This window comes from Sander lucioperca, chromosome 22 (assembly GCF_008315115.2).
Source record: "Sander lucioperca isolate FBNREF2018 chromosome 22, SLUC_FBN_1.2, whole genome shotgun sequence".
In the NCBI taxonomy this organism is placed as follows: domain Eukaryota; kingdom Metazoa; phylum Chordata; class Actinopteri; order Perciformes; family Percidae; genus Sander; species Sander lucioperca.
The window spans coordinates 25,272,029-25,298,071 of record NC_050194.1 but is presented as its reverse complement, the minus strand read 5'-3'; the positions used below and the strand labels follow the sequence as shown (position 1 = coordinate 25,298,071).

General features: G+C 41.9%; 1 protein-coding gene across 1 annotated transcript; it reads right to left on the bottom strand.

Annotated features, from left to right (window-relative positions):
- Positions 1 to 6,857: 6,857 nt before the first annotated feature.
- Positions 6,858 to 23,116, bottom strand: nploc4 (NPL4 homolog, ubiquitin recognition factor). Its single transcript, XM_031314798.2, has 17 exons — positions 22,855 to 23,116; positions 22,044 to 22,124; positions 19,038 to 19,147; positions 17,875 to 18,111; positions 17,744 to 17,792; positions 16,819 to 16,913; positions 16,614 to 16,737; positions 14,767 to 14,946; positions 13,476 to 13,562; positions 12,592 to 12,663; positions 12,372 to 12,498; positions 10,413 to 10,573; positions 10,106 to 10,177; positions 9,882 to 9,974; positions 8,648 to 8,764; positions 8,214 to 8,316; positions 6,858 to 7,272 (listed from the first exon to the last, which is right to left on the bottom strand). The coding sequence occupies exons 1-17, from the start codon at positions 22,867 to 22,869 to the stop codon at positions 7,112 to 7,114; spliced, it is 1,884 nt and encodes a 627-aa protein (XP_031170658.2). The 5' UTR covers positions 22,870 to 23,116; the 3' UTR covers positions 6,858 to 7,111.
- Between the last annotated feature and the right edge of the window lie 2,927 nt (positions 23,117 to 26,043).

Here is a 26,043-nt window from a genome sequence, read left to right as displayed (position 1 = left end):
ATTTTTTTTTGCCTATTCACCTGCGGTGTCGACCCCCTAAATGAGCTAATTATGCTAATTACTAAAAATGCCCAAATTTCAACTTTTAGCAACCAAGCTTAGGGCTGTAGATGATATTTCATTCATAGGAAACAATATTTCTGGGTCCGTAAGTCTTTGCCTCTGTCATTCTTAACTCCGAGTTTCAGCATCACAAAGTAACAAGACAAACGTCCGTGGAGTCATTTCTGAACACTTTAGACCCAACATTTAACGGGGCAGAACATATCCAGGTAAAAAAAAAATGTAAAAATGAGTATTAAGTGTAAAACGCTGCAACATGATCTGCAGGGGCGTTTGATGTTTTACGATCACGTCCGACCTACACATTCCTGTTCGTCATCTGTTGTCCATCTGCAGTCCACTGTTCTCCCAACTCCACCTGCTCTGATCGCCTGTAAAACATGGATTATGGCAGATCTCTTTACAGTGAGGGGAAATAAAATCACTGAATACATCAATGCATGTATCCTGGAGACAATAACGGCCACTTTACAAGAGAGACATTTACAAACAGCGTATTTTGATCAGAGTAGAAAAAAAGAAAGAAAAATCAGGTTGAATTTGAGTCTCAGGGAAACAAACGGCCACTTTTTCAGCGATTCACAAGAATCTAAATACACAACATGCATTTGTAGTGCACTGTTCACTTTTGCACTACCACCATTGCACACACTCTACCATAGCACCTTATCATGGTCATTGCATCACATGGTCAGTCCATACCAGACAGAGATTTTTATCTATGTGAGGTATACAGTATGTGTGTTTGTTGTGTTATGGTTGTCTAAGCTACTGGATGCCTAAAATTTCCCTCGTGATGAATAAAGTATCTATCTATGGCCAAAAGTATGAGGATACGTGAAAATAACACTCATATGTGGTTGTTCAACACAAGGGCGTAACTTTGGGTTCAACATGGGTAAGGGGGGGGTTGAGATCTCCACTTTGGAGCAAAGGTGAAACTTTTAACGTCAAACACGTCATTTTCTGCATTATGGTGAATTTTTCTGCATCGATTTATGGTGCAAACATCTTTATTTATGTAAAGGAAATTATACGTTTGTTTGTTTTGGTGTAACTGGCCAGTTGTGATTATTGGCCCCCCTGTAAATGACGCCTATGGTTGAACATATCATTCCTAAACCATGGTCATTAATGTGCTGCTCTAACAGCCTCCACTCTTCTGGTTTCAATCTTTCCGCCACATGTTGATCCTGCTGCAGAGATTCGCTCAAAGATTGATTTTTGGTGATCGGGTCCAGTTCATCCCAAAGCTGTTAGGATGGGGTTAAGGTCAGGACTCTGTGCAGACCAGTCAAGTTCTTCCACACCAAACTGGAGGAAACCGCTTTGAAAGCTGCCTTCAGAGCTGGACTAGTCCTGCTTTGCCTAGTCTATATCCTTCACGTTCCACTTCTGGGATTGCTCCGGTACTGCAGGAAATTCCACCGGATGCACGTATTTTCAATCACCTTCCTCTTTCTTTGCGTTGGCGTTCTAAACTACGGTGGATTTCTGAGGACTATGGTTAACTGCTCCTCAGATCTCTGCAGGGTAAATCCAGACAGCTAGCTAGACTATCTGTCCAATCTGAGTTTTCTCCGAGTTTTTCTTGGCTAGTCCCCACAGTATTCCAGGATGGGAGAATAACGTGCTCTGGTTTATTGGCATTTCTTTAAACCAATCACAATTGTCATGGGTGGCGCTAAGCGCTGCACGGAGCCCCGGTGCCGCTGCAAAATAGCCTCGGGAAGGGAACGTTTACGTTCAAAGGTTGTTTTAGTCGTGCAACAGAAAACTCAGATTGGACAGATAGTCTAGCTAGCTATCTGGATTTACCCTGCAGAGATCTGAGGAGCAGTTAACCATAGTCCTCACAAATCCACCGGAGGTTAGAACGCCAACACAAAGAAAGAGGAAGGGGACGGACATCCGGCCGAAAATAAGGGACAGCCAGTGTAATTTCCGGCGGCACCGGAGCAATCCGGGAAGTGGAACGTCGAGGATATAAACTAGAGCTGGACCAACATATCAATATGCACAATATTAGCTTGTTGCAAATATATCCGTATCGGTAACTTATAACAAGAAATTAAAGTACAGAAATGCCAAACTAGGTGTGAAGTCATTGAACACCTGTGTCTCCATTATATAGTCCGTCCACCTGAGAGCTGACAAGTTGATTTGTGAAATGCCGTGCTCAGTGTGTCTCTTGGTTAACTTACAATTCTTTAAAAATATCTAAGGGATTCATATCAAGTTTCTTTGTTTACGTAAAAACATCTGCTATTATAGTGTTTTCCATTTACCTCGGAACTCGGAAGCCAGTTCCGAGGTAAAAAAAACAAACACGTGGAATGCTCACGAAATACAGTGCTTAACTTTTCGTAGCTTTTTGAACGAATGGTTCTTAAGAACAGGCTGGATTGTCGTGTTGTAACAGGAAAGGGGACAAACACAAACTGCTGACACAAAGTTGAGAGCACACTTTTCTCTAAAAGATTCCTGCATCCTTCATTGGAAAGTTGTTTTGTAAAAGAAAAATGAAAAGAAACAAAACCGATGGGTGTCCAAATACTTTGGTCTTATAGTCTAGGAGTGGTTCTCAATAAAAAATATAGTGTTCTAATATTTGAATTCCTCCTTTGTTGTTTATTCTTCTCCTAAATATACAAACAAATAAGTGAAAATGATTCAAGATCTAATTCTGTTCGGACATTGCTGATTGAAACCAGAAAGGGAACGAGTCAAAGACATTATTATCTAGAATTCTTTGTTGTTGATATTTTTTTTTTATTATTATTATTTTGTTTCAAATCCAGGTCAACAGCATACAACTTTCAGAGTCCTCTGTTAGCTTGGTGGAAAGAGAGGAGCGGCTGGAAGCCCGAGAGCATGCTTCCTCAGCAAACGTACAAAAGGAAACCGCCGTCCGTTAGCATGACATCAGATAAATCGCTCTTCAGAAGTCACACGGGAGGGGGCAGGAATAGAAGCATATCACCGGGCAAAAACAGAACAAACTTTTTTTTTTTTTCTCCAAACATTTTCAAATGAACCTACAACTAAAAAATATAGTCTCACTTCATCAGTGGAATAACTGTCAAGCTCTTGCAAAGAAGCACACGTCTCATAAATAGCTAAATCTGCAACCAACGAGAAATGAAGAGGCCCGTTTCCCCGACGACAGAGATCTGCACTTCTGAGCTAAATTGAAATTTTGAGCATGTCAAACACTTCACTTTCTGTATTCTGGTGAATTTTTCAGCCACAATTTGGGAATTTTCTGCATCAAGCCGTGGTGCAAATGCAGGCGCGTGGGTAGATCATCTGGTAGAGTGCACGCCCGTATATGGAGGTTTACTCCTTGACGCAGCGGCCGCAGGTTCGACCCCGATCTGCGGCCCTTTGCTGCATGTCATTCCCCCCTCTCTCTCCCCTTTCATGACTTCAGCTGTCCTATCAAATAGAGGCCTAAAATGGCCAAAAAAAAATATCTTAAAAAAAAAAAGAAGCTATGGTGCAGAGGTCTTATTAATGTAATGATTTTTTTCTGCAAATTACGCCTATGGTTGTCGGTCGTAATCAGTCAGCAGTAAACATATGAAGGACGTAGATTAACAGATTCTTTTACTCTAAACTAGAAGAGTCAGGATTATTCAAAAAGTGTCCAGAAATATGCAAAATCTGCAGCTTCTTAGCTTTTAGTTTTAGCATCGGTGTCATTAGCTTTTGTTTTTTTTGTTTTATATGATCAAGAGAAACATTGCAAAAGCATTCAAGTCATGCAAGAACATTTTGGTCACATATGTCAAATATGATCTCCAACACTCTTTTTTTTTTATCTTTAAGATGCCGTTTTATGTGTGGACATATTTGCCTCTGGACTACAGATGATGGGACTAGATCCCTCACAACAGTGTAGGAAAACATCAATGTGTTGGATTTTTCAGAACATGTGCTTGTTAGAAGCGTTTTGGGTGGAGCGGCACTAAGTAACATTTCGTTGCCAGATGTTGAACACTTTTCATGACTCAAGTGAAGTTTTGGTCCCCATATTCATCTCATTAAAAAAATTAATCCAAAAGGGAGTTAAAAAAAAAGAAAAAAAAAAGGAACCAGTTTTAACCAACTACCTTTATACACCCACTGCTGACTGAAATATGTTAAAGGGTAAGTTCACTGAAATTATTCACAATAAAAACTAAACATTTCCCCACTCAACACTAGTGGCATCTAAACATAGGAGTTTGAATGTGTCTCTCTGGAGATTTCGGCCTCCTCTTTCCAACCTCCTGTCTATAAAAACCACATCTCAATGCTCTTAGCACCACGAATAAGATTTCATTTACCTCCATGAGGTGAAGGCAGAATCTCAGAGACGTGTTACCCGTTAGCGTGGCTAAATAAAACTACAGCTAAGTGAGAAAATGGTTGTTTTTTTTGCAACTTGAACGTGAACTAACCCTTTAAGTGGCCTGTTTTTTAGTCTTTAGTTTAGCCTTTTTTAGTGCCACTGAGGAGTAGGCATGGGCCGGTTGCTGGTTTCAAGGTCCACCGCGGTTTGAAAAAGTCACGGTTTTAAAACCACTAACATTTTCTGTCGTACCATCCCTGAGGCATGAGCTGTTTTTTTAACCCTTGTGTTGTCCGCGGATCAAATTTGACCCGTTTTCAAAGTTTTCTATTTCAGAAATATGAGTTTCTTTCAACCAAATTGCCCCAAAATAACTTGGATGCATGCATGTACGTTGTAGGAACTAGAGGATGGATACCCGAACCGAGCCTGAGCCGGGTTCGGAGAGGTATATAGAAATGAGGTTCAGGTCGGGCTCGGTCACATCAGCGCGATAAGACATTGAACATTTTAAACTTAAAACAGCTTATTATGTAGGTGTGCCTGTGTTAACATTCGCTTGTTGCCCCGTGTGAGCTGATGACCTCATCTGTTGACATTTCTGAATGCCTTCCTACAGTTGCTTAATAAAAGCTTTCCACACAAACAAACGTACATGTGTCATTAGTTTGAGAAAAAAATAAGATTTTAACTGTCGGGCTCGGACAGAAATATCTTAATGCCTGTCGGGCTCGGGCCGGGTTCAGTTACTACTCTGTCGGACGCGGGCCGGGCTCGGACAGAAAAATGGGTCTCGATCTGCACTCTAGTAGGAATCCATACAACATTCTTCGCAGGTAAAATTAATTATTACTTTCATTGAATTTTGGGTGTTTTCATTCAATTTTATAACATTCGAAGAAAAAAAAATAGGTTATAAAACAGTATCCTGACCAAACTTTGACATGAACCAGTTTTTTTTTTTACTCAAAAATTAGGTAATAATGTCATTTAAATTAGGTTTATTGACCATGAATTTAAAAAAAAAAAAGCGTCGGGAAAAGCGAATGAAACGTCAGAAAAAGTTAATTTTCAATTCTGACCCAGAAGGACAAGTTCATGGTGGACGGGAAGACAACACGAGGGTTAAGAGTCTTCCTCAGAAGGACAGACAGTGCAGTTTAGAAATCCCTCTCCCTGCCAGTGGGCAGTGTGTTTCAAAATAAACTACATTGTGTTCAATGGAAAAAAACTTGGGTTTTTTACCCAGACATTTCAAAAAAACAATACATTTATAGTTGTAATTGCAATACTGTGAGACTGTGAGGTCGTGATATTTTTGCTGAAGATTATCATACCGTCAGAATCTCATACCGGCCCATGCCTATTGAGGAGCATTAAGTGCTTTTCATTGTTGTCAGCCCCTTCCACACTTCTGACACCTGTAGCTCTACAAAGTGATCATCATACATGCCTCCTGCTGGAAGAAGCTCATCATCTGCGGAAGCAAACAGACGATGCTCACTTAAACACTTATCGCCGTCATCCTTGCTTGCAGATGCACAGCGCAGACATCAGATGACAAATGTTGGGTTATCGGTTTCTCCCCGTGGTGACCTGCGACCCTTTGCACTCTGAGCAGCAAAGTCTTCAAAGGCTGAGTCATGGAAAGAAGAAAAGAAAAAAAAAACAGAGAGGGGGGCCAATCAGCGGAGGAAGATTGGTTATGGTCTGACTACTTATGGACCGGCGCCAGCGAGAAATCAAAAAGAAGCGACAGAGTCGGAGCGACAGAGAGGGAAGTGGCGAGCACCAGTTGTTTCTAGAAGCACCTCACGGCCAGTACAGTAATAATTATAAAGAGGACGATGGATGGAGTCCTGGGGAGTTTTATCAGAGACAGAACATACAGCTGATAAAATAAGCTACATATAATGCCTGTTCAAGTTCAAAACCACCAAATCCAAAAGCTACAATTCCAACAAAACCAGTGAAAGATCTTAAGAAACCACTTTAAGTTGGTGGGACCATCAGTCCAAATGGTAATAATCACCAACAGCACACGTTACTTCTGCACTCAGTGGAGGATGGGTAAAGGGGGGGGGGGGGGGGAATATGGGGTATGCCTTTTCAACTCTGGGACTTATTTAAGTAATTTAATATTGAAAATATAAACTCTCTACTTGAGCGGAATTACTCTGGAGCTCTTTTAGAGTTTTCAGGTGTGAGCTTTGACTGATGATTGTACTTCAAGGGGCTTGTCAAAGAAACCTATAAAAACCTGACTGAGTGGAGTCCACGCTGAAGATTCAAAATGTTAAGGTATCGCTACAATCAGATAAAAAAAAAGAAAAAGAAAAGAAAGAAACGTAATTAAATAACAGTATCATTCCTCAAATGTATTTATACACAGCACGATTTCCCAGAAGACGTTGTGAGAGTGAGAGGGGCACTGATGTTGACAGTTTGGGTTTAGTTGATTTACTCATTGAATGGATGGAAACGAGTGCATCCCTTTCACTCGAGACAGCAGCCTGTGAGATGGGAAGGACAGAGGCTTCAAAGTGAGGCGAAAGAGTGAAAAATAAAAAAAAAATAAAAAAAAAGGGCATCCAAATCTCGCAGCGGGTCCTGGTGCAGCGATGTTATTGGCCAGTTAAGAGGAGGGCTGAGTGGGATAAGATCAGGACAGAGCAGGGCGTGGAGGGAGGGAGGTTGGTTTTTTTTTTTTTTTTAACCGCGGGGCAAGCTGCACATTTCACAGTGCTCTGTGCCGGGCTGGTTCATGAAGGTGCAATGGAGGCAAGACCACATGGCGGAGGAGGACGCAGGGGCCGAGGGGCCGCCCATGGCCCCGTAACCCTGAGAGCTGGAGGGCTGCCCGCCCACAGTACCTGGAGGGACAGGACAGGGATTACAGGATGTCAGGACACATACTCATTTTCACATAAAAATCCATTGATCCATTATAATCAAAATAAATAATATCGTACCGTGGTATCGCTGGTGTTTACCACCCCTATTATTTTTCTATAAAATGTTAAACAATTGTGAAATTTGCTGGGTTTGTCTGACTAACTAGGCCTGACGGTTTTGGTCACAAACAATAAATTAAACTAGAGAAGTCTGATGAAGGCCACAAGCCGAAAGGTCTCGGTCTGACATTGAGGTTATTCTTTATACTACACAGGTTGAAAAGGTTAAAACCCAAAGACATTCAATTATGATATTTAACAGAGAAAACTGCAAATCCTCACATTTGAGATCCTTAAACCAGCGATTGTTTGACGTTGCGGTTTGCTTAATCTCGCTTTGCCAGACCCTCCTCCAAAGCGCGCTGAAGGAAGGTCTGGCTTGTCCACACAGAATTTGGGGGATGGGAGGAAAACGTGCTCTGGTTTAATGTCATTTCTTTAAATCAATCAGAATCTTCTTGGGCGGTGCTAAACTCCGCACAGAGGTGCTGCAAAATAGTCGTGCGAGAGAAAACTCAGATTGGACAGATAGTCTAGCTAGCTGTCTGGATTTACCCTGCAGAGATCTGAGGAGCAGTTAACCATAGTCCTCAGAAATCCACCGGATTTAAAATTCCAACACAAAGAAAGAGGAAGGAAACGGAAAATACACGCATCCGGCGGAATTTCCCGCAGCACCGGAGCAATCCCAGAAGTGGAGCGCAAAGGATATAGACTATCCTGTTTAATAAACGGCTTGAAACTTTCTGTTACTCTACTTGTCAACTAATTATTTCAACACTAGAGCACAGACTAAACTCAGGTCGGGCTAGGTAAAACTGAGGATGCGACTGTGCCCACGGAGCTCGACAGCGACTTACTGCACAGCTGCTCGATGGTGGCCCACTGCTCCGACTTCTTCCAGGTCTGTGCCAGATCTTCATTAGAAGTCCTCACCGCATCTAGTAGCAACCCAATGCTGTCCTGCAGAAACAAACACAAACTCTGATCTAACCGCTGGACAATGGCTCAACGATTCAGGACACTAAAGACACCACCAGCTCGTGGTTTTGTAAGTCTGGAATTTATAGAAAACATCCTAATCTGATCAAGTATCGTAACACAGAAAAACTATTTTTATCAGCTTTTGATTGGGTTTGAAAACCTTTCAGCAGGAAAAAAAAAAAAGGGTCAGAGTGAAAACATCCTCACAGCAGTAACTATTTCCAGATGGCAATGTGGCCTTTAACCCATTTGCGATACAAATGGAAAACAAATGGGAAACTCGAGAAGATACTTTGAAGTGCTGCCTTACTCTCAGAGGCATGACTTCATTGGTGACGAGAAAGAGGAGCAGATGGAAGTCTGACACGATGTCCAGGAATGCCGTGGAGGTGCACTGGGACAGGTATGTTGCTAAACTGTGGAAATCCTGCAGACACACAAACAACAAAAAACTAAATGTATCACTTCCTCTGACCGATAGATATTGTATGAAACACAATATCTATGAAGTGTTACAAATAATATGTTCAATCTGTCCGAAAAGGAGCGGGATGAAGCCGAAGCTTGTTATTTTTCCCACCCCTCATTCAACGTTAAAATCCAGACAGTCTGATGGGAAATGACAACAGCTTCAGGAACCTTTATGATGTGGGTAATCATGTGGCCGCTGGAACTCTGAGGTCTCTGCTTTTTAAACTCACCTCTTCAATAATTACAAATGTCCCTGGACCTCGATTCTCCAAAACATCTGATCATTATTTGTGACAGTGAAATTGGCAATTTTAAGACCAAAACAAACTGTGAAAAGCACATGAACTTAGGCTGTGACATGGTCTATGCGTCCGGTACACAGACAGACTTAGGATGTGTTACTGCAAACCAAGTTCCATTCAAAGTGTAAGCCAATCCAGCCAGGAGTCGGCAGACATTTGTTAACTTAAAAAGGGGAACTACGCAGATTTTTCAAAATGCACGAAAATATTAGTAATTAGTAAACATGAATCCAAAAACAAGAGGCTAAAACTCAAATGTGTGACATCACCAAGACTACAGTGAGGAAGTGCTACACAGAGAATGACTTGGGAAAGATATAGATGACACTATATGGGGACATTTCTGTTTCACAACTAAGAACACTGCAATAGAATAAAGTTCATTTGGGTATAAAAAAAAAAAAAAAACTATACTTGATTACATCACCAGTTTAAGACTCACTTCTCTGGTTTCTGCAAGTTTCTGCTTGCACCTCGCGTTTTTGCAGGAGCGCCCTGAGCGCCTCGAGTTGAAAGAAATCCAACTTCAAAGCGCCCAGCATCAATAATTTCACAGCGTAATAAAGGTTAGCCGAGGACGGGTGATTCGGTAGTTGCGTAGCAACAACAAAAAAGACGCATCTGCAAAATTCTCTGTCTGATCGGGGCCTGGTTCATTCTTTTCAGACGGTTTCTTCGCTTCACCAAGGCCGGTTCAATCAGAGGTGAGAGGGTTAAGATAAACAGAAGTTCATCCAGAAAAAAAACAAAAAAACAAAAAAACAAACGTACTTGCGTCTCTCCCAGGATTTCACGGTTCTCAATGGGGAATCGTTGTGTGGAGCAGAAGGTGTACTGGGGGTCTTTTGGAAAAGTGGTTGTTATCTGTAGAAGAAAGAAAACAGGGAGATTCGGTGTCAGTACATTGTATTAATAAGAAAAGATGCTCCATGTAGAGCAAAACACACACCTGCTGACCATAAAAAATATATATATATATATATATCTTAACTCACATCTATGATTAGGTACTCCACAGGAAGAGGCCGAGCTAGAAACGTGACATCATTTCCAAACTTGTCTGTGTCCTTTTGGATCAAAAGAGGGAAAACAAGGGTAAGAAAACAAACAAAATATAACATCTGAATGAAGCAACTCGTAATACCTGGCCCCAAAAGCAAACTAAGTGTCTGGATGTCATTATTCTGCTTAGTAGACAAGCAGTCCGATCACTTGTGTAACGCGGTGTATTCTCAAAACCATGAACCATACACTATTACATATCACGGACCATTTCATGTTGCCACATGTCTGAAGTGTTACCTTGAAGAAGACGTCTGGTACGTACTGCTCGGGGCTGGACTCTTTCGCGTAGCCCAGCTCAGGAGCGTCTTTGCAGGGCAGCAGGCACTCGTCTCTCACCAAAGCCATGCACTGATTGGACACCTGGTACCCTTCAAAGTGCACCTGGTTATCTGGACCGCCTGCACACAGAGCACAGGGACAGACACATGGATTCATTTGTTGGATGAACAATAGGAAATCACTGTTGACTGAATACCAGCTGTTGAGTAGAGCTATGTTACACTCATTTCAATCGATAACATTTTGTCAGACGTTTATACAGTAGTCCTCATAACACGTTGTCATTTACTTAAATTTGTCTATAACATTTTAAAGGTGCTCTAAGCGATGTTGGGCGACGGCACTTCTTGTTGACGTTCAAAGTATTTTCAAACAGTATTTTCTTATCGGTTATTGGCTGGAACGCTGGAACACTGTTATGTTTGGTGGTGCAGGTTGGCACAGTTTGTTTTTGTTGCTGTTTGTGGAGCCTGGGCTGTCTACAGAGACCGCGTTTTTAGTGAGGAGATGTTTTTTACAGTGTGTTCAGGGGACAGGCAGCTAGCAGATAGTGAGGAGATGTTTGCTGTATGTGACAAAAAATGTTGTAGCCTAAAAAACTCGTGACATCACTTAGAGCACCTTTAACTGCCCAATGACAAATTAAGTGATACCTTAAAATGGATAAACGAAGTCCTCGTTTAAAAAGCTAGAACCAGTAAATGTTTGGTACTTGTAGATGATCAGAACGGTAATTCATAAACTTTCTGTGGATCAACAATTGATTTGATTTATCTGCCACAGGATTGAGTTTTCTACAAAACCAGGACGGCTTTAAAACTCGACTTCTGCAATCAGACCCCGTTAGTAACAGCAAACAAACAAAGCCAGATCTAAAGGCTCTTCAGCTTTACACATGAAACTCATTTCCAAACAGGATGCGTCTTTACACAAGGGAAAGTAATGCAAGATGGACTTTGCAGCGCTGGCATTAGATGTGTAGCTATGACGTCAGCTTTGGCTGTCAGTGTCTCATTAATGCCTCATTAACGCAAATGACCCAAGATGAGGTCGCTGCTATGTTTTGTGCTTTTCTGGAACAAATATATGAGGTGGTCTTGCTAGGTTGTAAAGGAGGGAAAGTGGAAACACTTGGCCTCCATCCAACAGACCAGCGAGCATCTGACTTTGATCACACTGCTACACTGGCTGCGAACACAATGCAGATACTTGAGGAATCTTTTTTTTTTTTTTTTTTTTAAAACACTAAAAAGGAGCACCTCACAAGCCTGGGTTGCACTGAAATTTGCAACTCTGGATTCAAGAAGAGGTGAAGTTTATCAGTACCACTTGTTTTGCAAATACACATGATGTATTTAAAAGGTGACGATATGTATACACATGAGTAGGCTTAAAGTTAAAACTGTAAATGTACATACATATTCAACTTTTCAAAATAGGATGCTATTTTTGAGGGATGCTCATTAGATTTCAATATACTTCTCAGCAGTGTTGTAGTACTCGAGATCGGTCTTAAGACCAATTTCTGAAGGTCTCGGTCTAGACCACAACTGCAGGGATTTCACTAAATTGCCTGTGCATTGTCTGATATAGGCCTATGTGTTAAAACTTGCAAATTTAACCAATAACTTGACTCGTATCTAATTTGAAATTTGTTAACGTAAACCCCCCCTCTCCACGCCGCCTTTACACTCCCAAGAAAGTGAATGCGGGAGACAGGAGAAGGAGCTCTGGCTGTTAACACAAATCTGGTCGTGGCAAATGGACCTTTGACACCTCTCCGGCTTCACGTCAAGTAATGATATTTTCACAGGAAACTGGACTCATTTTAGCTCACAGCATGTCATGGTTTAGGCAATCAATTGAAATAGTTCCTACTTAGCCCTAACTTTCGCCTCAGACTGAACAAAAACGTACCTGTTGCCACCACGGTCACAAATTTGGAGCCAAAATGGCCGTCTCGAGAGAGCCTGCAAGGGTTTGAATGTAGATTCTGGAAATATCCCGCTGTGATGCACTCCTCGGCGCTCAGGTAGTGCGAGTCCTAACAGCAGAAAGGACAATGTTAAAACATGGAGGAGAGCAGCATAGTAGTCCGATGAATAGGACGTCTTTGAGCGAGCTGCATCCTCCTCACATTGTTTCTCGTGTAGCGGACAGTGCCTATCCTCGTGTCCTCAGACAGCAGGTCAGTGAAGATCCAGCCCACCTGAAAACCAGAGGAAAAAGAAAACAGACAAAGTAAGTAGAGCTGAACAAATTAGTTGATTAATCTGTAAAAAAACAACTTGATTATCTATTAATCATCAAAAATGCCAAAATGTCAGTTTTCAGCTTCTCTAATGTGAATATTTGCTGGTTCTCCTAATTTTGGATGATAGTAAACTGAATAAATTTGGGTTTTGGACTGCTGGTCCGACAAAACAAGACATTTGAATGTCATTTTTTTAATTTGGAAAACGTCTCTGGAAATATACGTCACTATTTTCTGTCATTTTATGGACAAAATCATTACCCGTGACAATAATCATCAAATAAATCAATAATGGAAACAATCATTACGTGCAGCCCTATGAAATTAGAGTATTATGATCTTACTTCAACATTCAAAATGACTTAACCAAGAACAAAAAGAGTTAGTGCTGTTCACATACAGCTTTAGATTTGGCCATTCCCATCAATTTAAAACAGAGTTTCCATTTGCCATACAGACATATTGATGTTTGACAGAACCAATGTGAAGCAGTCTGCTTTGCTAAAATAAAGGCTCAGGTTAAACGGGTGAAATTATTTGAGGAAAGAACGAGAATTCAAAAGGCTTCAATGGTGAGGCAGCGGAAACATCGCCGGAGAAGATTAAATCTGCCTTTAGCCCTAAATTCAAAGTGTGTCACACTTCTGCAGTGTAAACTTTTGGTATTAAGTATTTGGTGTGAAAGCAAAGTAGGAAACCACTTTGTCAAAAGCGAATTGGGAGACACGGTGAACCAGCGACAGAGCAAGCAAGAATAGACGGCCAACCTTGCACAGGCCCAGTTTGGCAGCGATTTCGTCCACAGCTGCCGCTTTAGGATCATCCACCAGCTCCAGACTGTTCTGAGTGGCATTCTGAAACACAACAAGGACAAAAGGCCGTTCAAATAAAAAACACAAAGAGTTACTACACAGTAAATAAAGACTTTCACTCGTTGATGGAAGCAAATTGACTGGAGGAGCTGAAGCACACAGCGATATATTTAGGTAGGCCTGCACGATTAATTGTTATAAAATCGCAATCTCGATTCACCCCTGTTCGCGATTACATTTTTAAATGACTTAGATTTATTTATTTTTTGGCATTTTCAGCCTTTATTTTGATAGGACAGCTGAAGACATGAAAGGCAAGCAGTTAAAGAGTGTGCTAAGAAATCATTCCGTTTTTGATACTGTACTTAAATTGGCAATTGACAAACTCCATTTCTCTAGAGACTGAAGCTGTAGCTGCAGCATGTTGACATGTTTTAATTCTGTAAAGACATGTTCAAGGAGATCAGATAAAGCCTGTATCAGGGCCATATTTACTTCAATGTGTTATATGTCACTATTTTTGGTAGCCTACTGTACTTTATTTTCTGTATTCATTGAAGCCCTCTATGTTTACAGGCTCGTGCTGATGCGCAATGTGCTATAGGTGCCAAAAAATCTATGTTTGGTACTGCCAATTTGTTTTGTTTTGTCATGGTTCACGTGTGCAATAAACATTACACTTCGTGAGAAAAAAATCGTGGCGGAGAATCGCGATATCAATTTTAAGCTAAAAAATCGTGATTCATATTTCCCCCCGGGCCGTGCAGGCCTATATTTAGGCTACATTTACATTGCTACGTTTTGGTTTGAAAACAAATATCTTCTGCTACGTTTCCGAGCCCCTAAACCAGAGACATTTGGAAACACTTCTGACCCGTTTTGGTTTGGAATCTGCGGGGTTGTGTTGCAGTCTCAACGGCCGCGAACGGAGACCTATGGCAACACCGACGCCAACATTTCTCCTCCTGATTGGGTCACGAAGACTCGTTCCGAGACTGAGCTACTAACGTTACCATGGCAACTACCCGCAACGGGCAGAGTATACACGCTGCCTCCTGCTTATGCCCAGTATACCAGAATGTTGATGAGATGTGAGGTTTGGGCGTGTTAGTTTAAACGGAGATTAGTTCTGGAGCTAAAAACACTTGTGTGCACGGAGATCGCTTTTGGCTCAAAACTCTAGCTCAAGCTTAGAAACCATAATGTAGCGATGTAAATAAACGTAGCCTTGGAGTGAATCCCTCACCTGTGGTGGCTCGTAGATGGCAGCCACCTCAGCTCTGATGCCCAGAGGGATGTCTTTGTGCTCAGTGTACCGGCCGTACAAGTATCCCATCCTCTGACTGCCCGTCTTCCTCCAGAAGTCCAGGAAGCGGTCGGCAATGGTGTGGTTCTCAAACATGATGTTGTCCACGTGTCTGTATTTCTGGGAGGAGAACCGAGAAACTAAACATGAAACTGTATTTGGGATTCATGTGTGCGTTAGGGCATTTTAAGACAGCATGAGCAGAGGTTTTTATCTCCAATTACGGGGCGGCTGTGGCTCAGTCAATCACATGGGTTGGCGGTTCAATCCCCATTTCCTCGTGTCCTTGGAAAAGACACTGAACCCCAAATTTCTCCTGATGGCCAGCACCTTGTATGGTAGCTCGCTGCCACTGTGAAGCGCTTTGGATAAATTTAATTATTTTCTACTCATTCCAATAACTTCCAGACATAAAAATCTATATGGACTCAAGGGTAGGGCTGGGTATTGTTCAAACATTTTCGATACCGATACCATGACTTTGATACCGGTAACAACTAACAAATTACAACATTACGGCACAAATCTTTTAATTAATGTTTCAGCTCCTGCTACACGAGCGCCATCTCTCTGCGTAACGTAGAGTTTTTCATTTTCTGCCATTTTTGGCTGAAAATGATTTACTGATTATCAAAATAGTCAGGGATAGGGCTGGACGATTTTGGCTAAAATCATAATCACGATTAATCAACGATTATTGAACGATTATTTTAATTTTTTTTTTCTTTTCTTATACTGTAAATATGTTCACGGTTATTTTTTCTAATGAAAGAGTGCATAATCCTATCTTTGTGATTCTAAAATAAGGAAACAACACACAGATAGCAATTAATGCTTATTTATTAAATATTTCAAACAACTGAACTGAAATCTACACCAGTAGATTTTACAATGAAATAAAAACGTCTTATAAAAAAGTAATTTAAGTTTTAATGTAAAAAAAAAAAAAGTTTCCTAAAAATGTAGAAAATAAATAATAAATGTCCATCATAAGATTAACGGGAACTGTGGTTAACTGTCTTTTCGGAGTTAAACTCCACAAGCGTGTCCTGCGGCTCGCCGGCCGTCACACACACACACACACACACACACACACACACACACACACACAAACACACACGGGGTCTGTTCTGAGTATAATAAAGCCCCGTCTGTGTTGCGCAAAACATTACGTGAATTACTACGAGAATGGACGTGCATTTAATAAAGGAAAAGTGCACAAGTATTAGCATCATTTGTTGTTGTTGTATGTGGCGCTAAGGTCTAGTGACGATGCTATAAATACCGTTGCCGTGCTTGCGTCGCTCCCTTACCCCTCCTTCCAGTCGCTATGGCCACTTGGCCAGTGGGAATGCAAACGGGAAAATTTTTTTTGGGGGAGAGTAGTTCTTAGAACTGCTTAGAAGTGTACTTTTCCTCTAAAAAGTACAAGTAGGCCTACTATCCGATCGGAAAGCACCTATGGTCGCAGACTGGACGGGGCGGAGTCACGTGACTACACACGCGGCGGCCGTAATATGTTTTAAGGGGAAAGTAGCCTACATTAACACACAGTGGGCGGCCGCGGAAATATTAATAGGATTAAAAGACCGAAATAACCGACTTGGTAAAATTACGTCGGTTATAGGCTCTGAATTTCGGTTACGATTATTTTTCGATTAATCATCCAGCCCTAGTCGGGGATTATTTTATCGATCGACAATCGGCTAATCATTGCAGTTCTGAATTTCGGTCATCAGCGCTGTTAAAAGGTTCATTGGCACACACATTAAGGCTCGGCCATCTACCTGTCTGTTCAGTGTGATGGCACTGGGCTGGCACTTGGTGCAGATCCCCTCCGGCCAGGGAGGGTGGCCCTCGCAGCCTGACTTGATCTTACAGCTGATGTTCTCCAAAGCTGCAAACTTCCCTCTGCAGGCGATCAAAACAGTGTTAGAATTGACTATACAATTGAATGTGTGCATTTCCACTGAAGAAATGAAAACTACTCACTTATCAGCTCCACCGGTCAGCTTCCGAAGGTATGCGTGGAATGACATGTGCTTCACTGGGGGGTCGAGGTGATTCAGGTAGTCTTCGTCAAAAGGCTGACAAAAAAAAAGAAGAAGCCAGGGTTTCAATAAGTAAACCTTTCTTACAGTAGTGGTGCTAGTTTTAAAGCCCATCTAGTTTAAGAAACTAGGGATGTCCCGATCAGCTTCTTTGATCTGATCTTTACAATAATGAATATCTGCCGATCTCCCGATCCGATACTTGTATTTGCTCAGATAATAGAGCTCACACCGTTTTTTTGTTTTGTTAACAAAGTAACTAAAATACGCCTCAAGCTTAATACATTTAATTAAGTGCAGCAAATTAGTCTTTACTCTAAACACCAGAACAGTTCTCCTTAGGATCCCACCCCCAACCAAAACATAAACCGTTTTAAGTTCCCGCTGGACAACGAAAACTAAACTTAGCGACGCCTCTTGCCTTAATAATCAATCTTTGATTTTCTTATCGTGTTTACTGATTTCGGCTCCAGGGAAGTACGGCCTGAAAGCGCGGTGGTTTCTTGGTGGAATCACAGAAGAAGTGTGGAGAATTGGAGTAATCCGCTTCTGTAAAAAAAAGGTGACTAAGAATGACGGACTTTTTGTACTTGTTGCCAAGGACTGGCAAGCTACGAGACACTCTCTGGACAGACACTGGTTAGTGCCGGCATCCAGGCGGTCTGGCGGTGCGTCTGTGGCGCAGGCCGTGTGCGATTGAGGACAGCGATCACTACAAGCGATGTACATGATCGGAGAAAGGTAATTGGGGTAAATGCCGATCCCCGATCAGTTAAAAAATGCCAAAATCGGCTCAGATCCGATACTGTGATTGGGATCAGGACGTCCCTATAAGAAATCAAAAAAACAAAAATGAATTCTCTTACCTCTAACGGTACACAGTGGACACACTTTCCAAGGGAACCATGGTGACATCTGTAACGAGAAAAACAATCATTAGATCAGATGTCTGATATTTGGATTTAACCTGAGTGTTTGCAGGAGGTCTTTTTCTTACAGCTGTGGATCTTTGTTCCTGTAGATCTTGCCGTCTTGCTTGGTCAGATACTGATCGATCTCATCCTCTTGGACCTGGGGTGCTGAGAAGGACCGGGGGATCATGGAGGATGAAGCAGAGGACGAGGAAGATGAGACGGATGGCATGGATGAAGAGGAGTGTGGGGTGGCAGTGTCCATCACCTCCGCAGAGGAGGAAGGGGATCCCGAAGGGAACAGATACAGCATGTCGCCATGCCTACAAAGATGAGACAAAATACGTAACATGTGACTGAGCAACTTCTATTAAATTATCTCAATTGTAAAAATGTTTTCAGATTAATTCAGAATTTCTGGGTGTAATATTATAGCCTGGCCCCGCCCTCCTACGTACTTCCGCTCAATTTTCATTTTCCTTCCGTACTCCGTCTGGGTTTGCGGTACATTCACAGGTTTTCTCCGGCCAAATATTTGGCGTCCAATCAGCGAACAGAGGGAGTGGCTGAGAACGATGACGTTGAGGTCGTGCGCTAGTTTGAGTTGTAGTTCCATAATGGAGGCGGAGAAAGATGCGAGCGAAGCCATTCGGTCCGTTGTGGCAACGCTGCCGAATATCCAGAAGTTTAAGCCCGAGCAAGAACAATCTTTGCTGAGTTTTGTTGGTGGCCATGATGTTGTGGCCCTCTTCCCCACGGGGTTCGGGAACAGTTTGATTTTCCAGCTCGCTCGGTTAGCGGTGAAGGAGTTGGCTAAGGCTAACGCTAGCAATGCTAAGCCGACGTCACGACCAAACGTTAGCGATTGGTTATGGCAGATCCAGAGTGGCTCTGGGCAGATCCAATAGTTTAAAACTTCAACAGAGTACCCGCCTTCAAGGAAGTTAGCACTTGTCAATGGAGAGAGGCCAGACTCTCTGGACAAATGAAAAGGACCAGAGTCTGGTAGGACCAGGCTAATGTACCAGAGCCTGGTAAGACCAGGCTAATGGACCAGAGTCTGGTAGGACCAGGCTAGTGTACCAGAGTCTGGTAGGACCAGGCTAGTGGACCAGAGTCTGGTAGGACCAGGCTAGTAATATTACATCATTGTCACACCCTTTTACCTGAAATTCCATAACATTAATGAGGGATGAGAGTTGTAAAATCTAGACTTTACTAAACTTCAACACAGTTTGCTTTCACTTACTTGATCTTAAGCAGGCTCAGAGTTTTGTTCTGGGAAAGGATCTCTCCGGTCTTGTTGCGGTTCAGGTAAATAGAAAACCCATTGGAATTGAAACCAAACTCGTTGCCCACCTGAGAGAGAAATAAGTCTGAGTAGACTGGATGATAACTTTGTGTCATACGGACTCAAATCTAAACACAGCTAACTTTTAACACCAGGAAGTGCATTTAAGGTTGAGAGCATCAAAATACACGTCTTAAATCAGTCTCAGCTGATCATCAGCATAATGTATCAGAATATTTGCTCTTCCTTGGAATCCACTCTAGGGCTGCACAATATATCGTTTTTTTTATCATCTTCGCGAACTGGCGCGATAAACACATCGCGAAAGGCTTCGACACATCAAGAAAGACTCAAAGATTTTTTGTGTTAGTTGAAAGAAAATATCAGCAGAAAACTGCACTTTAAAATGTAAGTGTCACTCTTTTTTCTTTCAAAGTGCTGCCTTTTATATTCAATTCAATGTTGAATTTGTTCAATAAAATAATGTTGGAAATGATTTCCTTTCATTTGTTACAAATTCAACAAGCAGTTTGTTGAATTTTAGCAGAATACTGAAAGCAGCAGAACTGAGTACATTTCAATATTTGTTCATTTATCACAAGTAATATCGTTATCGCAATATTCAACAACATTATCGCATCTTTTCTCTCATATTGTGCAGCCCTAGTCCGCTCTCAAATCATCATGTACCAAAAGGTGCACGTGTAACAATGCCAATGATCCTTTAGAAGCAGATTAGCATAGAGCCTCTCAGAAACTCAGCATGTAGGAAGAACACCTAAGGTCATCAGAGTGAGCCAAACTAAGCTATTAAGAGCACCCTGAGCTGCTCGGCCAGCAGAGCGTCTCATGGCACTTTAATCATCACATTACACATCAGGCAGACAATCAGCATGATGCTGGTCATTTTCCTTCACTTCATCTCATCACTTGAGATGCACTTTCAACAACCATTAGTGAACTTTTGTACTGTTAACATAAGAGCAGAATGATTATCTTGGCGTAAAAACTGAACTCATGACAACACCTGCATACAGAAGAAATACCTAAGGCAGCTGCACTGACCACATGACATCTAAACAAACGGACACCACAAACCATCTACCAGTGGTTATTTATCTTTAAGGTCAGTGTTGGTATTGTCTACGATGTTCCGCTTCCGTGATTTGTCAGGTGCCACCTGAAATTCCGCCGAATATCCTTCTGTTCGGCCGGATGTCCGTTACCTTCCTCTGTCTCTGTGTTGGCGTTCTAACCTCTGGTGGATTTCTGAGGACTATGGTTAACTGCTCCTCAGATCTCTGCAGGGTAAATCCAGACAGCTAGCTAGACTATCTGTCCAATCTGGGTTTTCTGTTGCACGACTAAAAATACTTTTGAACGTCGACACGTTCCACCAAAACAAGTTCCTTCCCGAGACTATTTTGCAGCGGCGCCGGGGATCCGTACAGCGCTTAGCTCCGCCCATGACGATTGTGATTGGTTTAAAGAAATGCCAATAAACCAGAGCACGTTTCTCTCCCATCCAGGAATGCTCTGTGGACTAGCGAGACCTTCCTCCACAGCGCTGTGGAGGAAGGTCTGGCAATGCGAGACTAGTGTTGTTAAAACTAAACAGAGAACAGTGGGAAGCACTGAGGTTCTTTGAGCATAAAGTCATCATTTATCTCGAGCCACACAAAAGAACACAGTGGTTAGATATTTTTTAACCGTAGCTGGGTGAAACTGTATACTGTCAGACTGTATGAGACATAACATCCCTTTGAGCTCCTTTTATTCTGTCTCAGCTGCAGAAATAAAACCTGCAGGCTCAGACTGCCTCTGCTCGGTCTGCCTGAAACTCATGGTTTCCTATTCCAACCATACCTGGCTGCACATCGGCAGGGAAGAAAAACTACTCCCTACACTGATCTGCAAGCTATACCATCCTGACTTAGCACGGAATACATACATTTTTAATGCGGGGCTGCTGCAATGCTCCACTGGGACTGGTCTGCTGGACTACTGTTCTATTTTAGGTTTTTCAAATTACATTCAAAATGCATTTGTAATTATTCTTGAGTGCTTATTATGTATCAATATAGATCAGACAGAACCAAACTAAGAAAGGATTGTTCTTACAAAATTAAGTATCAAATTTAGCCTAAATGTTTTTTTTTTTTTTTAAGCGTTAATTACCTCCATCCATATTCTCTTTAGTGCATGGGGAATGACCTGCTCTGTTACTTTCTGCACAGCTTCTTACATAATGGAACAATGAGCAGGCACAAAACCAGGGCAATGCAAGTATACTTGGTGCACAACAACAACGCACACATCGGGGCTCGCATTACTGTAGAAATAGTACACTTAAAAGATGTTGTTCCATGGTGTTGCGATCGGTTACCGTCCAGTCTGTAAAAACTCTCAACAAGGCCTCTCTCATCTGTTTTAATTTATATCATATATCATAAAATCCTTGAACCAATCCTCCTTTCCTCTGGATCCTTTCTCTTATCGTTCTACTCTCTGTCATCCAAGTGTATGGAGCGATTGTGAGAAAATGTTCTTGTGTGTCTCATTAAACCTTTAGAACATTGTGAACTAAACCCTTGCTTCGTGTCGCTTTGTTCTCCGAGCTCACCACTGCTTTCAGAATCAACTCACAGGAGGTCAAACCAGTAGATTTTAGGATACTAGGATAGCTATTTTGTATACAGTATATTTGTTTCTGTATTCATTGTTGTTTGTTATGTTTGTTTTATGTACCCACCATCCACCAAGGCAAAGTCCTTTGAAGTACTTACCTGGCAATAAACCTTTTTCTGATTCTGATTCTGGATACGAACCACAAAACAACTGCGACCGGATTGTTTCCCCAACACCTTGCAAACACATGTGGCTTCCAAAAAATAAGCATTGGTGTTAATTTGACAGTTTGGCCTATATTCTGACATGCAAACTGTCATGTTTTACATATAGTACCTTCTTTATAAAAGCAGCAACAGTCTCCCTCTTGGTAGCAGGAATTTTCTTCATCCCATCTGGGGATTGTACCCTGATGATCTAAAAAAAATAATAATAATAATAATAACGTTAGATAAGCTCTTTTAAGTGGTCGAAGTGTCCAGTTCTTGGGGACGTCATTGTTAATGCTAGCTACTCATAAACAAAACTAACGTGGACCAGCGGATACAGTTTCAATATAACTCCCAACACCTGTTAACACAACAAGGACACTACTACCCCAATCCCCTACTCTTTACAGTAGTGTCAGAGTCAGATGTTTTGACAACGATGACTGTGCAAAAAAAAAAAAAAAAGTAACGTTAACGTTAGCATAGGAGCCTCTACGTCTCAACAAAGAGCTTCTGTACGCCATTGCGACCTTAAGATGTCGACGTTGAACCAGACAACGTTAACCGAAGCTGTCACGATGTGGGGGGGCTTGTTAACGTTATAGCTACATTGTCAACAAAGTATCACTTTTAATGAATCAACAACACCTTGACTTCACTACAACCACCCATAATATTCGGGCTAATGTCTGGCTAATGGGCTCAGCATGTTAAACTACATTCAAGACATTTGTATTCCTTAATTTGTGCCGGTTATGTAGCTTTGCTGTTATCCAACGCTGCCTCAGCTAGCCAAATAGCGAATATTAGCCGGTTAGCTAAACAGGCCCCAGTCACTACCAAGCTAATTCTGCTGCCTCATCACTCCGGACTTCGGCTAACAAGCTAGCTAACGTCAGCCGAGTCGACCCATTAATACGACCAGCCGTTATACTTACAATGTTATCTGCCATGTTGCTCGGGGGAGTGCTCCGATATATATCGCTGCGTTAGTAGACAGAGACACTAAATACAAATTTCACGTAGCGTTACTGTCTTTCAACGAAACTCCATCCCGCAACTCAAACACCGGGTGTTGCAGACATTAGTGACCGACCGTTTCCCACCGGTCCTACACTGAAACGACCACGACCGAAACAAGCTTTTTTTTTTGGTGAAAAGGCACGTTCCACTTCTCATTTTCTTCCCTTTTTTTTGGCAGACTAAACGCTGCAATGGCGTATCGCTGCCCTCTACTGTTGGTATTAAACAGTATTTTAACAGTTTATATATATTGTTATATAATCCAATACTGCGCATCACTTGAGTCTTTTGCACATCATCAGTTTCTTTATCTTAGCTAGTCATCCAAGTTGAGTAAAAATCGCAGAGAAAAAAACGTTTTTCCAGTTGCTCCCAGGTCTCTGAAAAGCTCCATTCTTTGCAGAGAAGAGTTCTTAGCTGTCTCTGAGTCTCCACCAGGGGCGTAGCCGTAATTTTCAGAAGTGAGGGGACAGATTGTTCAGGAGGAGGATTTTTATTAAAAGATCCTCTCCTAGCCTGCATTTCATTTATGATTGATGGAAACACTGACAATTCCATAAACGGTTCCATGCAGTTTTACTGCAGCATCTCGCCCAATGGGAGCCCAGCTAACATTTTAAGTGGCCACACGGAGACAAAGCATGGCAACGAACCACATATTTGTACTAAGTTCCTCAATATGCAAAAAGATAAGACATTTTTTTCACATTTGAATCTATTACTCACATGGACATTGGAAGTATTTTGTGGGAGGGGGTGCTGTTTATGTATGTGTGCACTCGCCTACTTATGATGCGTTCAAATCAACTCAGACGTGTGGGGGACAGAGGGCACCGACATGTAAAGTGCGTGGGGCGTGTCCCCCGCGTACCCGGTGTCTGCTACGCCCTTGGTTTCCACATTCCCATTTTCCATCCGGGTGTTTCTCAATCAGAGCCAGCCCACTCCTAAACACCCAATGCCTCAACCTTGTTATGATACACTTCTCTTTTTAATTGTAGTGGTACATATTGTACTACAGCTAAACGCAGTGGTTCCCAAAGTAGGGTCCACGAGAGAGTAGTTGGACTTCTTTAGCTTTAAGTTTAGTCTTTGAGCTTTTTAAGTGTTATTTATTTATTTATCTGCTCTAGCTTCTCCAATGTTTTAGACACAGATATGGTAATAGCAACGGTCCAAAGTGATGTGAAAAAGAAACTTAAAACTACCACAAAGGGACCCAAACCGACTAGAAAGAGACGCCAAATGACCGAAAAGAGACACAACACGACAATGAAGCCACAAAATCCCACAAAGAGACACAAAATGTATGGGGAAATTGCATTTTCTTTTTTTATTTGAAAACATCACACTTTCTTGAGGAAGGATGCCTAAGCCCCCCGCCAAATATGTGCACCTAAGTCTTCCACAAAGCGAGGGAAAACACTGTTTTGGTCATGGGTTTCCTACACTTTCTGTAATAAAACATCTTAAAGGGGAACTATGCAGTTTTTTTTAGCTTAATTTACCTTAACTGAACAGCTTCGGAGTCATTGGAATGGTTATATGACTTTTTTCGAGTTGAATGGTGGTCGTCTCGCTCCCCCCTAGCGCCTGTGAGCGGAAAAACCACCCTTGCAACTTTCGGCCGGCGAGTCGCCGTCCACAGCGTCAGGAAGTATCGCGTGATATCAGGTCTCGCGATGTAACGAATTGCTTCACGGCACTGCACACATACGCTCATTCAGGAACCGGCTAACAAGGTAGCAATGGAGGTTTTCACACTATCGTCATGGCTGAGAAGAAGAAAAAGAAGCAGAAAGCTAGGAAAGCATTGTCGGAGGAACAGAGAAAGAGGAAATGGGAGACTGACCGAGAGAGGAGTCAGACACAAGTAAACATAGGAGCTGCCAAATATCTATTCTGAAGCTATAAAATCTCATCTAATTTGTGTCAGTTAAGGTAATAAATAAATCTCCATTTTTATTTTCCTGTTTTTATGCTTTATTTTTTTTCTCCCAAATCCTGTAGAGAGGACAACGCTCCAATTTACATGTCTTCAGATGTGATCCATCCCACTCTCAATCATTGTAAACATATTTTTAAAAGAAAAATCCACTAACACTTGCATCAGCTTCATGTCATCAGAGCAAAGTTAGCAACCTCTTTGTTTTTATCTTATTGACAGGGGTGTCGGACTGGGGGTGGAAAGGGGACTACCCAGAGTACCCAGGGCCTTCATGTAAGGAGGGCCCTAAAAGATGCTAGAATGAATACCTGTTGATGTGGGAGGGGCCCATAGAGAATGCCTTTCTACAGAGCCCAGAATTTTGTGCTACGCCCCTGGGTGCATTGATTTGAACTGACTTTTGAAAGCCAGGAATTACAGTAGAAGTTGAAAAGCTAAATGTAACTCAAGGTGTGCATGCATTGTCCTTTTGCGTACAACAGATTGGTAATAGGAAAGGATCATCGGCGATGATGAGAACAATGGAGATTCAATGAAAAACAAATAAATGAAGGATGGATGAAAGATGAAATAGTTCAAATGGTGATCTTAAAAACACAAATACAAACACACAGGGCACAACAGTGCTGTGTAAAAGTATGAGAAACATAAAATACAGATTGTACATCAATATAATACAAGGGAGACATACAAATAAGAAGGGATAGAAAACACAAGCGCACACAATGATGGAAGACATTTCTGCTAGGTTACACTACGCACAGCTGCACGCACAAATCACACACTGGTGTGCTGCAAGGATAGCCTGGAAATCCAGACCCAAATCCGAAAGATTAAGGGTCTGGCAATGAGAAATGAAAATGGCCCAACTCGAGGGGGGGCACCAAGCATACATTTGAAAATCTCACTGCACGCAATTGGATAACACTACGACCAATCACGTGGGTTTTCGCTAAGCCCCATACGCTAGCTACCAGTGGAGCTAACTGGTAGATTAAACTCTTGTCGTATCCGGTCAGCAAAACAGCAAAAACGTCCTTCTTGCAAAGGAACGACTGGAGCACCGTCTTCTGTTCCTCTTTTAGATAAAAAGCCAAGTCTAACTCGTTCATTGTAGCGGCCAAAGCCGTTTCATACAACTGGCGCTCATCCGTAG

Excerpts from the sequence above, each read along its gene's own strand:
- nploc4 (XM_031314798.2), bottom strand. Across the intron at positions 14,947-16,613 it reads CCATCACACTGAACAGACAG|AAATACAGACACGTGGACAA; the intron begins GTAGATGGCCGA and ends TTCTCCTCCCAG. Across the intron at positions 10,178-10,412 it reads TACCAGACGTCTTCTTCAAG|GACACAGACAAGTTTGGAAA; the intron begins GTAACACTTCAG and ends TTGATCCAAAAG.